The sequence below is a fragment of the Bacillus rossius genome, chromosome 6 (assembly GCF_032445375.1).
Source record: "Bacillus rossius redtenbacheri isolate Brsri chromosome 6, Brsri_v3, whole genome shotgun sequence".
NCBI lineage: Eukaryota > Metazoa > Arthropoda > Insecta > Phasmatodea > Bacillidae > Bacillus > Bacillus rossius.
This window is the reverse complement of record NC_086334.1, coordinates 58,937,140-58,952,283: the sequence shown is the minus strand read 5'-3', so window position 1 is coordinate 58,952,283 and position 15,144 is coordinate 58,937,140. Positions and strand designations below refer to the sequence as shown.

The 15,144-nt window shown below is 36.2% G+C and overlaps 1 protein-coding gene and 1 long non-coding RNA gene across 4 annotated transcripts in view; one reads left to right on the top strand and one right to left on the bottom strand.

Annotated features, from left to right (window-relative positions):
• Nucleotides 1–15,144, top strand: part of LOC134533236 (mitogen-activated protein kinase kinase kinase 15) — a 139,241-nt gene that overhangs the window by 63,406 nt on the left and 60,691 nt on the right. For 2 of the 3 annotated variants that reach the window (XM_063370641.1, XM_063370642.1), the window contains exons 17-18: nt 1,204–1,347; nt 8,849–8,944. In XM_063370641.1, coding sequence (XP_063226711.1) covers nt 1,204–1,347; nt 8,849–8,944 — 240 coding nt within the window. The remainder of the gene's footprint in view (nt 1–1,203; nt 1,348–8,848; nt 8,945–15,144) is intronic. The other variant, XM_063370643.1, reaches the window with a different exon arrangement.
• On the bottom strand, nt 885–4,904 carry LOC134533237 (uncharacterized). Its single transcript, XR_010075273.1, has 2 exons — nt 4,772–4,904; nt 885–1,451 (listed from the first exon to the last, which is right to left on the bottom strand). It is a non-coding gene; the product is annotated as an uncharacterized LOC134533237 (long non-coding RNA).

Below are 15,144 nucleotides of genomic sequence, written 5' to 3'. Positions count from 1 at the left end.
TATAACAAATATAATACATTTAAAGATGATTGCTACAACACTAACGGCGTTACGTTGCCGGCCAATCGCAAGCTGGCACTTCCAACCAATCCATGCTTTTGTATTTGTATTGAATAGTTACACTTTATAAAATACTTTATACTTCATAATTAATTTTAACTTGCCACTTAACTTGGATAGCAAACAATTATACAAAATGCAATCTCGCCGAACGTAATAGTGTAAACAAACACTGAAAAAAAAAATTCATGTTCGCCAACCAACACTTCCTAAAATTAGTGGAGTCATTAGACTAAGTTTTTTTTTTTAAATGCTATTTCGTGATTAGTGGCGTATCAGTCGCAAACATGCGCTCTGTAACACAAATATAACGCTACCGTTAATTTATTATTGTAACGTTGCGCCGGTTGTAGCATTTACTAAAAAAGTAATATTTGTGCCGATATTATGATTATAAAATTTAATTCGTGTTTTGTTTATTAAAAATGTGTTCTTCTTCTTTGCTATGTGGTCACACCTGTTAAGTTGGCAATATGTAAAACTAAAATATTGTCATCGTTGTTTGTAAGTACGTGTTTCGGTCTTACGTACGTAATTTTTAGTGTCGGCCGAAGTCACGTAAGGAGATATTAAGAAATGTAATTAAATTTTATTATATTTTATCATTGAGTTTTACCCGAATTTCCTTTCGAGTTTCGCCCCGTCGAGTCAAATAAACTCGAATGCCGATCCGAGCTGAGCTGATGCTACATGCTCGACTCGACTCGAATTTTTGAGTCTCGGCCCATCACTATTATAAATACCCTTCTGTAAATGTATAGCAATTAATTCATAGATTCATGTGTAGGCTGGAACAAAAATAATTAAATAAATGACTAATGAAATGTGTTTCATTCATATGTATTATCAAATGATAAATTGCTAGTTACACTTTCAAACAAATTCTTTTGTGACTATGCCTGAATTATTTTTATCTATTTATTTAAAAATGTTTAACATCTTTTTTTTGTTGTTATGAAATCAAGACTTTTTATGACAAAATCGGCAAATTTTATTTACCTTTAAAGTGGGTATCTACTTATTAAACATCTGTGGAGTATCTTGCTGTAGAAGGATGAGATGCTATCTTCTGGTTACACACCTGCACACACCCACACACACACACACACACACTGACAGTGTTGCTTGATGGGCGACGGCCAGGAAGAAGAAGAGCTCGCGATTGGCGCCTCAGCAGGAGTTCAGCCGGAGTGTGTCTGTCCCGGCGGACCGCATGCTCTCTCGCTACGACAAGCTCAGCAGTGGCTCCACGGGCAGCGCCAAGGACAACATGTCCTCAGACGAGAAGTGAGTGGTCCTGCCTGCTGTTCCGTCGAGCCTTGTTCCGCTCGTCCCGCTGTTGCTTCCCGCTGAGCCGGAGGGACTTGCAGTGAAACCCTGTTACAACAGTTCTGCAAGGGCAAAGTAATCTGAACATTATGTTAGTGAAAGCTTTGTAACAGGGTATTTCTTTAAAAAAATTTTATTTCATGACAGTGTGGTCATTAGACACTGACATACAAGTATTGGAAATTGCAGGAAGTATCGGCCTTGCACCAAGCTAAAAAAAATCAACCATGCCTTTGCCTGGTGTTATTTGTGGGATGCCATTAAACTAAATTCAAGATGGATGGACAAACACATTTGCGTCTTAAGTTTTACTGTTGTGCAACTTTGCTTAGCAGTGTAAAATGTACTTAAAGTAAGGTTTGGAACAAAATTAAGGTTACTCATTTACTATGATATACAGCTCCAAACTATGTTCCGCAGGCCAACACCCGCCTACGGGCACCACCAATCCGGCCGGACATGCCCGGTATCCAGCCCATCGTAGTTTTACAGTATGTTGATTTGATGAGATAGCTAGGACTCCAACCCTTGGGACTTATTGGAGAAGTCAGTGTGGCCCTATGTCTGAAAACTTTGGCCGGAACTAGAATAATGTCATCAAGGGAAATGTTAAAAACAGTATATCACTGTATTATAATTTTATTGGTTGAGCCAGCAGCAAGTTTGGAAGATGGACATTTTCAAACAGTACGCCGAGACACATTGAGATTGGAATGACTTAGGGGTGTGTTTCCCCTCCCTTTTTCCCTCCTGTAATGGTAACCTCGATGATGGAATAGGGTTTTTTCTGGACTGGGTAGGATGTTTTGCTCAGGGCGGTGGCAAGTGCATTAGCGTCTTCGTCGTCAAGCTTCCGACGGGCCCGGTTGAGCTCTAGTTTTCTTTAGCCTTGATGGGGGTCGTAGCGCGCTAGAGTGGTGCGCCTGGGTAAGTCGAGAATTACTGGTTTAGATCACAAAGTTAGAGACTTACTTCTTTTGGCCCCACTATTGACAGTTTACATAGCTATTGGGTTTCGTGCACCTGTGAAAAGCTACTCACGCAGTTTGGGCTCGTACAGCTAGTGGGTCAGAGCTTTGTGCACAAACTTAACATTTGAGAGAAATGTTTTGCATTTTGGCATATGCAAAATGTTATTGAAGTTGGCATAGCTTCGGTGTGTACTCGCGAAAACTGTTGTTCATACTTTGGATCTTTCTGTACGGAGACCAGGGTTGGGTTTTTGAAGGTAGCCGTACCTCCGTAACTTACGGGCAAGCCGCGATGGCACATGAGGCACGTTTTACTGTTGAAACGGAGCATACAAGTAAAGAGGCTTGATTGAGGTTATCCCGGTTACACGAGCGTAACACCTGCCATCGTTGCATGGGGTTATGTTGAATTTAGTGAACACTTTGAGATCAGCATCTGTGCTTTCATACACATGCAAACAACTGAACTAGTGTTTGTAAGACTTTTGTTAAGTATTTTTATTTGTTAAGGTCAAAGATTCTTTTTGTATTGAACTTTTTAACATAAAAAAGATGATCATGAGTTAGCATAATATTTGTGTAAATTTTGCATGATAACCACATGGTGTGGTGTCTCACACCATTGTGTGACCTTTGTTATTTTTGTGGGTGATAAATCCAGCCAAAGATTATGTGTTTGTTTTCAAAAGTCATAATATGAGGCTTTAAATTGTAGTTGTGTAATTCAATAGTCTAGCCATCAATGGCTGTTTTTTTTAATGAATAATATTGTTATTTATTTTATGTTTAGTTTTGCAAAGAATGGTAACCTTAAAAGAAAGATCAAGAACACAATTTTTATTATGATAATGATACTCCTTTTCTAGGATCATGAGTATAATGTACTCTTGGTGCAGTGACATCCTTAATGCTACATTAACATGACGAGTACAGTTCTCAACGCTTTTCTGTGCACCAAATTATGACTATGTTTGATACTTTTGTGTTACAAACACGTAGGGAGGGGGGAGAGGCCAGGGTCTGCCACGAGAGAGTGGTTAAGGCGCCTTCTCCCTCCTTTGTACGCATTGGTGGTATTAATAATTATAGTTGTATTGCATGCATTAACATTTATTAATAAGTTTTTTAATAAAAGTAAAGAAAAAAGGCAATTTACTGTCAATTTTTTTAAATATTTATTAGTGTTAGTGTTATAATATTGTAAACGATACTTACTAGGTGATCTTCAAATTTCCACTGCTATGTAAAAATCACTCTTTAATGAAACTATGTGGAAAAAAAATTTTTCTGTTGAAAAATTAGCGGGAAATTTTTTTTTTGTAAGCTGTTGGTGTGTGTGTTTGAATGCAACATCAAATGATATGCATACATTTTAATAACTGGTAAATAATTCCAAAACAAAAAATGTTTTGTTAGTTATCATAAGTCTGGAAAGCAACCCTACAATTTTACAGGCATGAAGGGTAGAACATTAATTTGAATTTTGCATGCATCTAGGCACCACTCCTCTGCACTGGCTGAGAGGATGCATGATTGCATGCAGTGACTTTCAGACGCTCAGTGGAAAACAGTGGCAAACAGTGGCTGAGCCAGGCGCAGACATTTATAGTTAACTGTTCGTACTAGCAGTCACCAGTCTAGTGTACAGCCCCTTTCATGGTATGAAACTTCCAGTTTCAGGCAGTTACTGGTTAAGCTGTATGAAGGTCTTTCCATTCGGTATACGTCTTTTGTGAAGGCGACCTTGGTAAGTGAGCTCTGCTCATGCTGCATTTCCTCTCACCTCCCCGTACAGCAGGAGCATTGGTACTCCAAGCAGCTCATTCGAATCTTAAAATAAAAAAACTCTATCATTATTTATATAAATGTAATATGAATTCAAATTATTATGCTCTGTTCTCCCAAAAACTTAAAGAGGCTAAGTCACTGATTGCTCTTGATAAAAGTTATTGATTTCAAAATATATAAAAAAAAATTAAACAAACCAAAAAATATTATGTTGCTATGTGAAAATCATGAGAAATGGATATAAACAATAATTATTATCTCTGAAGATAAATGGTCACTGATGAACCATTACTTATTGCTAATTGAATTATAAGATTGTAAGAAGTATCAAGGCAAATGTTTAAAGGAAAGAAGAATCTTAATGGTGTTTTTTGAAGGTATGTAATATGTAAATGTTTCACTTAGAAGTAGGGCAGGCAACTTGGATTTTGTTGATATTGTGACTTTGACCAATGGATGAACACTATGATGAGTTAACTCCCACTTCTGCAAAGCCTCATAGTTAATAATCATTTATTGCTATATTAATAATAATATTAATATTCTTATTCTTACTGTTGATTACTGCAACATTTAATGAGTACATTTTTAAACTTTTAGTTTAAAATTTCCTTACACTGTACCTTTTGTAGGAATTCATAATTTTTCTCCTGTTGTAAATGTTGAGACATGGATGGTCATATTAAATATCTTCCTTGCTTAACTTTAAAGGCCAGTTTAAGTAAACCACAGCTGGAAATAAATGTGGAATAAGGACTGAGCACCGGAAGTGGTTGCAGGATGTAGGAGCTAGATATCATATGGCGTGAGGGAGATAAGAGCTGGAAACAAAACACTATAGTGTTGTTGATATGAACAAGTTGTACGTGACTAGGTGTTACAGTGTTTTCTTTTGAAACGTTTATTTACTCAGGCACTCTGGCTAGTCTGATCTGGAAGTTGTTCGTATTGCTGGCAAGTAATTAGTAATTACATATTTTATAAGTATCACCTGGTTCAGTAGCATACTCTGTGCATTTTTTTTTAGATTAGTAATAATATTGTATTTTATAATTTATTCACTTTAACAATGTTCAGGTCCTTGCATAGCATTGAAAAAAACTTGAGTTGGAACAGTGCGTTTTGCATCATTCCTTTTACACTTTTGTTGTTTATTGATGTTATAATGCCAGTGAGTACAAGAAGTCAATATGAACACATGTATAATGCAGCCAATACAGTTTCTGTTGTACACTGTGCACCGTGAGGGAAAGGTGAGAATTTGTAAGAATCGTTTCAGACTAATATACTGTGCTGAGTGAAATTTGAGTAGTTTGTTTTCCATAAACAGGAGTTGTGCATAGTTGAAGAGCGAAAGAAAAAAAACAGTCAACTGCAAAAATAACTTTAAGTAATCTTGCTTGTATATTGGTTTTGTGACAACATTTTTGTGATTTATTTTTATTACATATAAATTTGAGAGAAGAAGAGTTTTATTGACTATTGAAATACATTTTTAATAAAGTTAAAGTAGCATTTTTGTGATCAAGTCAATATCGGAAGTTCTCTATTATTGAAATTCAAACTCCAAACCATTGTAAAATAAACAAAATAAAGCTTATATAATCATTGTTGTGGACATAATGTGAAAATGTGTATTAATATATCTCGGTTTGTTCACAATATTGTGGATGTATGGAGTTTGTCCACATCACTGAGCTTTATTTAGGACTGAGCTGAGCAAACAGCAAAACAGGGCTGCATCACATCAGGTTCCAAGCAGACTCGGAGATGTGTGCACCTCTAGTGTGACGATAATTTCTTCCTTAAGACTTGGTCTCACACACCATGGTTTTTTCTGCCTCCATTTTCTTGACATTACTATTATTTAAGGACTGTTTCTGTAAATGAACATAATACCTCTCTCGCATTTGCTGTCCTGTCACAAATATTTTCAACAGATATTAACTAAGTGTAATATAATGGGTGTAAAAAGTCGCATAAGTGATAATTACTAACACTCGCACAATTGGGTAATATCTGTTTAAAATACTGGTGACAAAACAACAAATGTAAGGGATGTATCTTGTTAGAATTTCATAAAGAGCCCTTTAATAATAGTACTGATGAGAAAATAATAATAAAAAAATTACATGGCGTGTCAGACATAGCTGTAGGTGTATGAACTCAGCATGCTGGAAGACAAATATACCTACAGGAATATCATGGATGTTCTAATTAGAGTTTACTTAATCTTTGTTTGGCAGTTTGCTAGCAAACTTATCTTTTTAGTTAATTTAGTTTGAGGTGTTTGTATTTTTGTTTGAATAGCCATTTATTTTATAAACTGAAGAGCTATTTTCCTAGCACGTCCTCTTTGAAAATTAAATACTTAAGTATTAAACTTGGCTCTTCCTATTCATGAAGTGTCTGTATGATTTAATGTCTTGCTTCTGTGTGTCACACACATTAAGTGCTATTCTTGCCTTCTCAGTAACACCAATTAAATGATTAGTTTTCTGCTTCTGGCTTGGTCTAGCTTGACATGACTTGAAAATTAATTACAGCCTGCCCTTTTTCCTTATTTTGTATTAAGTTTGCCCTTTGAATTATGATTGTTATTTCTTGTATGAAATAAGAGGTAGCCTCATTGTTATTCACATATATCAGCTGAGAATTCATAAAAACTTGATAATCTTGAAATTAAGACTTACTTATATTTCTAAATTAAAACCTTCTTTGCAATTATTATTGAAAAGTAATTATTTAATGTTGTCATCATGACTTAATGATCTGAGATGGCTTTTGTATAAATTAAGTTTTTTATTATTTACATCTCCCATTCTCTCATTGTCTTCCTTCACCTACAAATATAATTTGACCGGCTTGCCATCTTATATTTTGTCATATTTTTGTTTTTAAAATTTTGGTTTGGATCTAATGCCATATTTTGTGTGAAAATGTTTGCAATGTTGCTCGATACAGATTTAATGTCTTTGTTCTCTGCTATTTGGTTTGTCATGATGAATTTTGTTTACTAATGCTGGATTTTAACACCTGCAACACATTTGGTTTGAAGTTGTGCTTTTGTGCTTTTGCTATGCCTCCTGGAACTGGAAGACTTGAACTTGGCATTAGCACATTAATGAAATTTTGCTTCTTGTTTTGGTATTGTGGTAATGGTTCGCATCCAGGAATACAAGTATGGTTTGCTGTTATTTGTCACTGTTTACGACTATTAATATTGACTGTTTAATGTTATTTAGGTCTGTTTGCCAAAGTGCAGATTAGAATGACAAAAAAAAAAACTTTTGGTATAAATATAATTAAAATAATTTTGTGGTTTTCTTCAAATATTTCTTTAGTTTGTTATTCAATTGAATATTTTAAGTTTTGTAAGAAACACACACTTGATTTATTATTCTAAGACATACAATTTTAGTTTTCAATTGCACAAAATTTACAGAATGAGAGAAGAAACACACATTGTTCGTTTTCAAGCATTGTTATGGACATTATAAATTTATAGTTATTCAAATTAACTTAAATTACAATATATTTATTTCAGTAGTGTACAGGGTCTACATTGAGAAAATGAATTTCTGTCACTGAGATGATCAGTTTTAGTTTAATCAAGTATTTGTATTGTATACATACTGCAAGTTAAGAGGCATAGCAAAATGTTATTTTCATAAAAAAAAATTATTGTTTCTGAATTTAAAAATCTAGGCTAATTAGAAATAATATAAAAATTCATTAAATTCTCGTAAATACAATATACGTTAAATTACTACACAAAGTTAAAACTATGTAAGATTATGCATATGCGGATATTTGACTTTTTTTATGACCATTGTATACTGTTGATTGTTGGTCGTATGTTTATAACGAAAACAGGTTAGTTAAAAATAATATGTGTATTATTACCAGACATAAAAGGCAAAATAATGTATTTTTTCCATTAATATCTGTCACAGCATTACTTTATATATAATTTTTTGTACCTCAGAGGTACACTCAAGCATATTTAATAAGTTGAAGCTAAGAATGGTTCTGTTTTCTCTGTAGGAACTTCAAAGACTTCCACTGAACCTTCCGCCTCTATGTTGTAGCAGCTTGTATTGTAAAGCAAATACGTCTCAGTAGGTCAGCACTGACTTGCACTTGTCATTGCTTTAGACTGTACAGTCTGTACCAGTAGTCATCAAAAATGAGTTCGAGGTGTTTAAAAATTAATTCCTTTTCATAGTTTCTTTATGTATTTGTCTTACTGTTATAAGTGATAGTTATTTTTTTTATAAGTCCATAACAATTGTTGTTCTAAAGTATCGTAGTTGATAGTTAGAACGAACTAACAACTCAAGTAGTTAATTACATGTATCTCTAGTTTAAAACATGGGCTTATTTACTGGTTTTCTCAAGCAGAAAAATTGGCATCTTAAGGATTGTGTAGTTTCTCTTAAAAATGAGATCTAAATAGCTTTAGTTTTGCTTAAAAGGCTCACCACCAGGAGTTTTGTAGTTAGTTTTTGGTCTTTAATATTTGTTATTCGTGCTAAGAAGTAAGTTGCAAGTTAGCCACGTCCAAAACGTGCTCTGTGCGTGTCAGCACTGCTTGTATTCCTGGAAGCGACTGCACACGGACCCTGCACTAGTGCCGATTGCTGATGTGCTGTTGTGCTAATGTTTTTGTTTTTATGGCACTGTCTCCCCGCGTGCAGTAGTCCTGGCTTCAATACTAAGTCGAATCCTGTGCGCGCCCGGGGGCCGGTCCTGCTATCTCCCATCACCATGCCTGCGGCTCTGTCTTTCTCCAGGTAAAGCTCCACAGTGTCTCGCCGCCCTGGCGCCTCGTGTTTGGCATGTGCCGTGGACAGCATTGGCTTCTGTTTCACACACCTTTCACTACGAGAAGGAAAAATTATAATAACCTTAGTTTTTAGCAGCATATATTTTCAAGTAAGTTTCATACTCAACTAAATTGGAACAATTTAAACAAAGACACAAATTTACAGGTGATCATGCAGACTTGTATCGTTTGTAGCTGGAGTACCCGGTGTTGCCCGGGCTAAACACGTCGTAGTATAAGGAACATCACTGCCGAGTTTCAAGTCTGTAGAGCATGCACTTGAAAAACTGCAAATTTTTGATTTTAAAGTCCCATTTATTGCACAGTCTCGGTGCATCAAGGCTTACGAATCAGCAAAACTTGGATGCCAATCTTCAGCTTCTTTTTGTGGGAAGTCGTGATGGATGCACCAAACGATAGCGGGTTACAAATTCAAGGCAACGCCATCTATTGATGAAGTTCTAAACTAAACTGAACTGTTATTAGCGCCTTTAGTTCGCTAGTAACTGCAAGCTTCACCTAGTAGATGTTTTTGCCAAAAAAAAAAGGATAGGAAGTTGCCAGACTTGACTATATGACTGTGTGGCGGACATAGAGAAATCACACAAACTCACAGTTTGTGTGTCTATGACCTACCTCCTAAGATTTTCTATTATAAAACTGAATTTACCCCTTGTTTTTTATTTATTAGTCTATATCACTTTCCGGCCGACAAACTAACTATATGCAAAAAATCATGTTGATCTTTTGTTCTGTTGCTGCATGAAAAAAGGAAGAACAGACAAATACACTTTCACAGTTATATAATTACAGTGAAACCCCTTATTTACGTTACCGTTATTTACGTTTTCCCGTTATTTGCACTATATTCTTCAGGTCCCGTTTGGTTCCCATTTAATCCAATACAATACTTTCACGCGAATTACGTCTCAAAAATCTAATCCATCCCGCTATTTACCTCACGTAACAACGATAGTAGGCCTAAAAACATTGTGAAAAACGTACCTTTTATAGTCGGCAGTGAACATTTTAAATCGCAAAATAAACTTATTTTATAACATGAAAAGTTGCTTTTATTTCTAAACATATAATAATTTAAGCCTAGGCGTGTAAAAGTCCGAGTAATTATAGCAGGAGACAATCTAAAATGTACTCGGGAAAAACGTAAACTCACGAATGTATAAACGTTCTGTTACTATATTTATGTCACAACTTAGCCGAAATACTAGTACAAGACATAAACTTCACTAGATAAAATGAGCTGAGTCTTGGTAACTGTTTTAAACGTATTTTATAATTTCAGAAGTATTGTACAGTTAACGCATATTTTTTAATCTAACCATTTATATCTGGGGATCGTAAATAATTAATTATTGGTATCAAGACATCAAGATGAATGTAAACTTGAACACGTCACGGCAGCGAGAAAACTGGTGCGTATACCAATAAACTGGTATTAGAACTGGACAAAACTGGTACACGGGAGGTGGAGCTTATATTGTTTTCCGCTAAGCTCGCATCTATTGGCTGGCTGCTGATGGAACGTCACGCGTCAGGGCAGAGCGTTGAGTGAGTTATACTGCGCATGCGCAGCTCAGACAACAGAGAGCCAGCCGGCGGCTACGCCGCACCATAACAGATGATTGAGTACGATGACCTTTCTCCGCGCACTGCGCGCTATTGACTGTAAATTTCCAATTTGCGGCCCGTTTTTTTAAATTTTTTTACTGTGGTGCAATGCGTATGTGTAATGTAGCCCGCATTTGTTATGAACGCTGCAGGATGCGACTGTATTTTACTTAACTTTAACGTATTTCTTACTTTTCCCTTTATTTACACTTTCCCACTTTTTACACTTTTTTACTTTGTCCCCATGAAAAGTGCAAATAAGGGGTTTTGCTGTAGTAGGGATGGTATTAAACTTATCTAATTTAATGCTGTAGCTAGTTTGAGTGGATTGTTCTGCTATACTATTGTATGTTTTCATGTTTGTAGTTGCTGATGTTTTTAGATTCACGTGTCATTTTGTCCAGTATAAATTTGCCATTTGAATAGGGTTTTTTGTAAACTTCAGCAAGGGTTTTAGCTAGAGCCTTATCTTTTACTGATGTCAGGGTCCACTCATTGTTATTTATGGGTTTGAAGATAATGGATTTGCCTACTTCCCAAGAAGACTGACTGTGTGGTTGGAAACTTCTTGTATGTAAGGAATTAAAACTTTGCACGATATTATTGTTCTTTTAGTGAGTGCTTTATTAATTTCAGTTTTTGTGTATTCATTTGCTATGTTCAGGTGCTTCATCTTTTCTCAAAACTCTCATCTTTTCAAATTGTTCTATTGATTATGATCATCATTGTAAATTTTCTTTCCTGTAGACTCAGTGACTGATGTGGTTGCCCTCATTCTTTTTTACTAGCACATCCAGAACAGGCAGTTTAACATCTGTTATATACATACATGATGTACTGTATGTTTGGATGAATGCTGTTCATAAGTTTTGGAAAGTCTAGGTTCTTTCTTTGCCATGGCTACAAATTACAATGATTTCATCTATAATTCTGTATCAGTGTTTTGGGTTTAATTCAAAGATATTTATTGTTTTTTCTTGAAGTCAGCCATGAAGGTGTTGGCAACTAGAAGAGATTGGCAAACCGATGGAAGCTTCTTACTTTTGTCAGTATTCTGTAAGCTTAACCATCTCTCTGCTCAGTTTATTCTCACCACGGCGGTAATGTAGGATTTGAATAGGCACTTAAGCAAAGAGAGATTTCACATAGAAGCTGACCAAAATATCTTTTGGTCGAAGGAAACATTTGTTTGAGAATTGTGTTGGATGTACCACAATGTTGAGTTCATAGGATGGAGTAGGAACAATCAGTTGAATTATTTTGTTGAAGGAATTGTTGAGAGCTTGGGTGGGAGATCTGATGGCACAGACTATAGAACAGAGAGGTATATTCTTTTCATGTGTCTTGTAGAGGCCAAAGAATGTGTTAGTGTTCTGGCATCTGTGACAAGATATTTGTTAGTTATTTCCTCTACAGCTGACTCAGTGACTAGTTTCTTTGTAGCTGTCTCAATGCGAGTGGATTGTGGTTGACTTAAGTATGCCTGATCAGCAAGAAGATAAATCTGGGTTTTACGGTCCAAAGTATTCGTTACAAAAGTAGCATTCCTTTCGTCTGCCTATAACATTACTTTATCCTTGTCACTGTGCAGCTCCTTCATTGCTGTTCTTTCATCGCTGCTGAAGTTGCAAGAAGGAAGTCTGTGCATGTATCACTTTCTGTGGCTTTTCACAGGTGTCTGACAGTATCGTGTACTCCTGAGACAATGTCTTCAATGTGTTTTGCTCTTTGTGCCACAGCGAAGTTCATGCGGTTACAGGAATACTTGAGCTTCATCTAGCTGTTTGCTTGATAGTTGACAACCTGCTTTTCTAGGTATGCAGCATCTTATTTCTGTTGATCTCAAAGAATTTATTTCAGTGTCTTGTAGTCTGGCACATGGTTTTGGAGGATCTATTTTTTCGTGCAGGTTTGTTCCACTAGTCTCCTGATAAATTAACTGAGCTTAGAAAGTTTTTGTGAACTTGGACATTATCGTCTAATTTCTGCAGATTATCTTCACATCTCTTTATGGAAGCAAGAGAACTTGGTAATTGCGAAATCTTTCTCAAGTGGCCATTGTATCTTGCCACCTGAGAAAGCTGGTCCAACCAGCAAAATGTTGCAATTTAAAAATTTATTTGCTTATTGTGTTTTTTGTATACAATCTGCAGTCTGCGAGGATTTGTGGGCCTGTCCATTTTTGTGTTCAATATAATTTTTTTTTGTACACAGCACAGCATTAAAAAAAGTTATATATATATATAATTTTTTTTAATATATATATATTGTTGCTTTTATATTAATAGAACCATTAAACAGAAAAATCTTGTATGTAGACCAAAATTAAAAAAAATAATAAATTTGTTTGGTAACTGCCACAGCTTAAAATAAATCCTCTAAGTTATTAAAATGTTTGGCATAACATTACCTTGGTCACTCATTAATTTTTGGTTACTTAAAATTTAATACTAAAGGAATTTTCAGTAAGAATTGTTACATTTGCAGAATAGTTTTATGCTATTGTAATTAGTAAACTTATGTTAAGGGGAAATTTATTTTAGCTTAAATTGCTATCCATATTCACAATTTTAAGAAAACAAAAAGTAATTCCTATTGAGTTTTGAACTCTAGTGAATGATTCAGATATGGTGAAACTTGTCACTCATTCACATAACTCGTATAGAAAGAACTGGTTTTAAAATGTTAAATGCTTATCATGACATTATATGTAGTCTATTTACGTATCTGACTGCCAACAAGAACTTAACGCTGTATGTAGCATGAACATAAGTTTTGTCAACATAAACTACGGTTCTGCCAGCCTTACGAAATTCATGTATTGGTTCAAGATAGCATCTTCTCCAAGCAGCTGTTTCTGGCTTTTCAATCAAAATCTTTCCCTTTGATTGACACTTTTCCAGAGAAATCCTAGCTTCTTCTTGGTTTGCAAGTATTCCCTGCTACACTTTGTTGCCCTACTGCCTCTGCCATTCGAAGTGGTTTCTTTAGGGGCACCAACTGACCATGATTTTGTACCTGCGGGCCAGTTCGCAGGGCGAGCAGAGACTCGTTTCAGGGCGTGACGTCGCCGCGTGGCTGCAGCAGACGGCAGGAGTGACGGTGGCTCTCTGATCCGCGACGCGCACATGCTGGTATAATTCGGGTAGCGTCCTCCATGCCGCGTGCACACCCTTCCCTCTCGAGCGCTGATGGTGATGATAAACTGGCGAGCATCGTCACACAGTCGATTGTCGCGTTGCACTCCCCTCCGGAGAGGAGGTGTCGAGGTGGCATAACGGGCTACGCGAATGAGCCCTTGGGCGACATCAACTTCAAAACTCCGTCTTCTTGTAAAGCCTTATTTAGCTTATTTAATGTGGGAACCGATTTTCTTACATTATGAAACTCTGGAATTTTCACCGCACAGCACCACATGTAAAATTGTTTACTTCAATTATTTTCCTGTGCTGTTTTTTTCTTATCTGTCAATGTCGAAAACGTCAAACTGGCTTTACTCTTTGCCCTACCCTCTGCTAGCATTTAACTGTTGATATTGACACACCTGTTGCAGCACTTGTTTCAGGGACATTGTACGTCAATTTAAACAAGTATTTTTGTTCGCTGAAATGTGTTGCAAAATTGTGGACTATCTCCTGAGATTGTCCCCGCAGTGGAGTGCCAGATTTAATGCGCGATTTCAACCCCGACGTAGAAGCCATAGCGTAGTTCTGTTCATGTAGTTACGCCTTCCAGACAGCCGTGCGCGATCTGTGTTATCAGCCAGGAAGCGCTACAGTACTAATTCCCTCCCCTACTCGATGCTCTCTTCGTGTGATCACCCTGAGACCTTGGGATCTGCGCAGGTTCTTTTTCTTCTTGTCGCATCATTGAATCACTGTTTTATTATTAATTGTATATTACCTAATATTTTCTTTCTAACACTCACCTTACGTTTAAGGAAATACAGTACAACCCGGTTATAACATTCCCGTTTTTAACATTTTCCCGCCTATAACACCATAATTTCATGGTCCCGTCATTTCTCCATTTATCACAATGCTTTAATTTCCCGCCTGTAACAATATTAAAATTTCTACATTCCCGCCTTTAACGTTCAAATTTGCTTTGATAACTGCCACAATTTGCATTATCCCTTCCTTCAAAGTCATAATTTAGAGTGAAACCATAGCTAGAAAATACAGCACGCATATACGAACATCAGATGTTTACATTTGAGTAGTTCACCATAGACGTGGTACACACGCACTCCACAACTTGCACCGGATCGACTATCGATATGGCGTCCTGTTCGCGCTTGTTAGCCTATGACTTGTTCCTTTATACTTATGATGCACATTTTGTGCACTGATACATGGTCGGAAACAGTGCTACTGTAGTCTATGGTGCTGGTTTTTGTTGCAAAGGTTTAACACCTTGAAATGGTTAACTGTTCTATGGATATATTCACAGCTTTTGTTTGTGGTTAACCTTTACCGTAATTTTTTTTTTTTTTTTACTTATTGTAGTCACGGTCGTATTTAATTAAAATATGCCGTA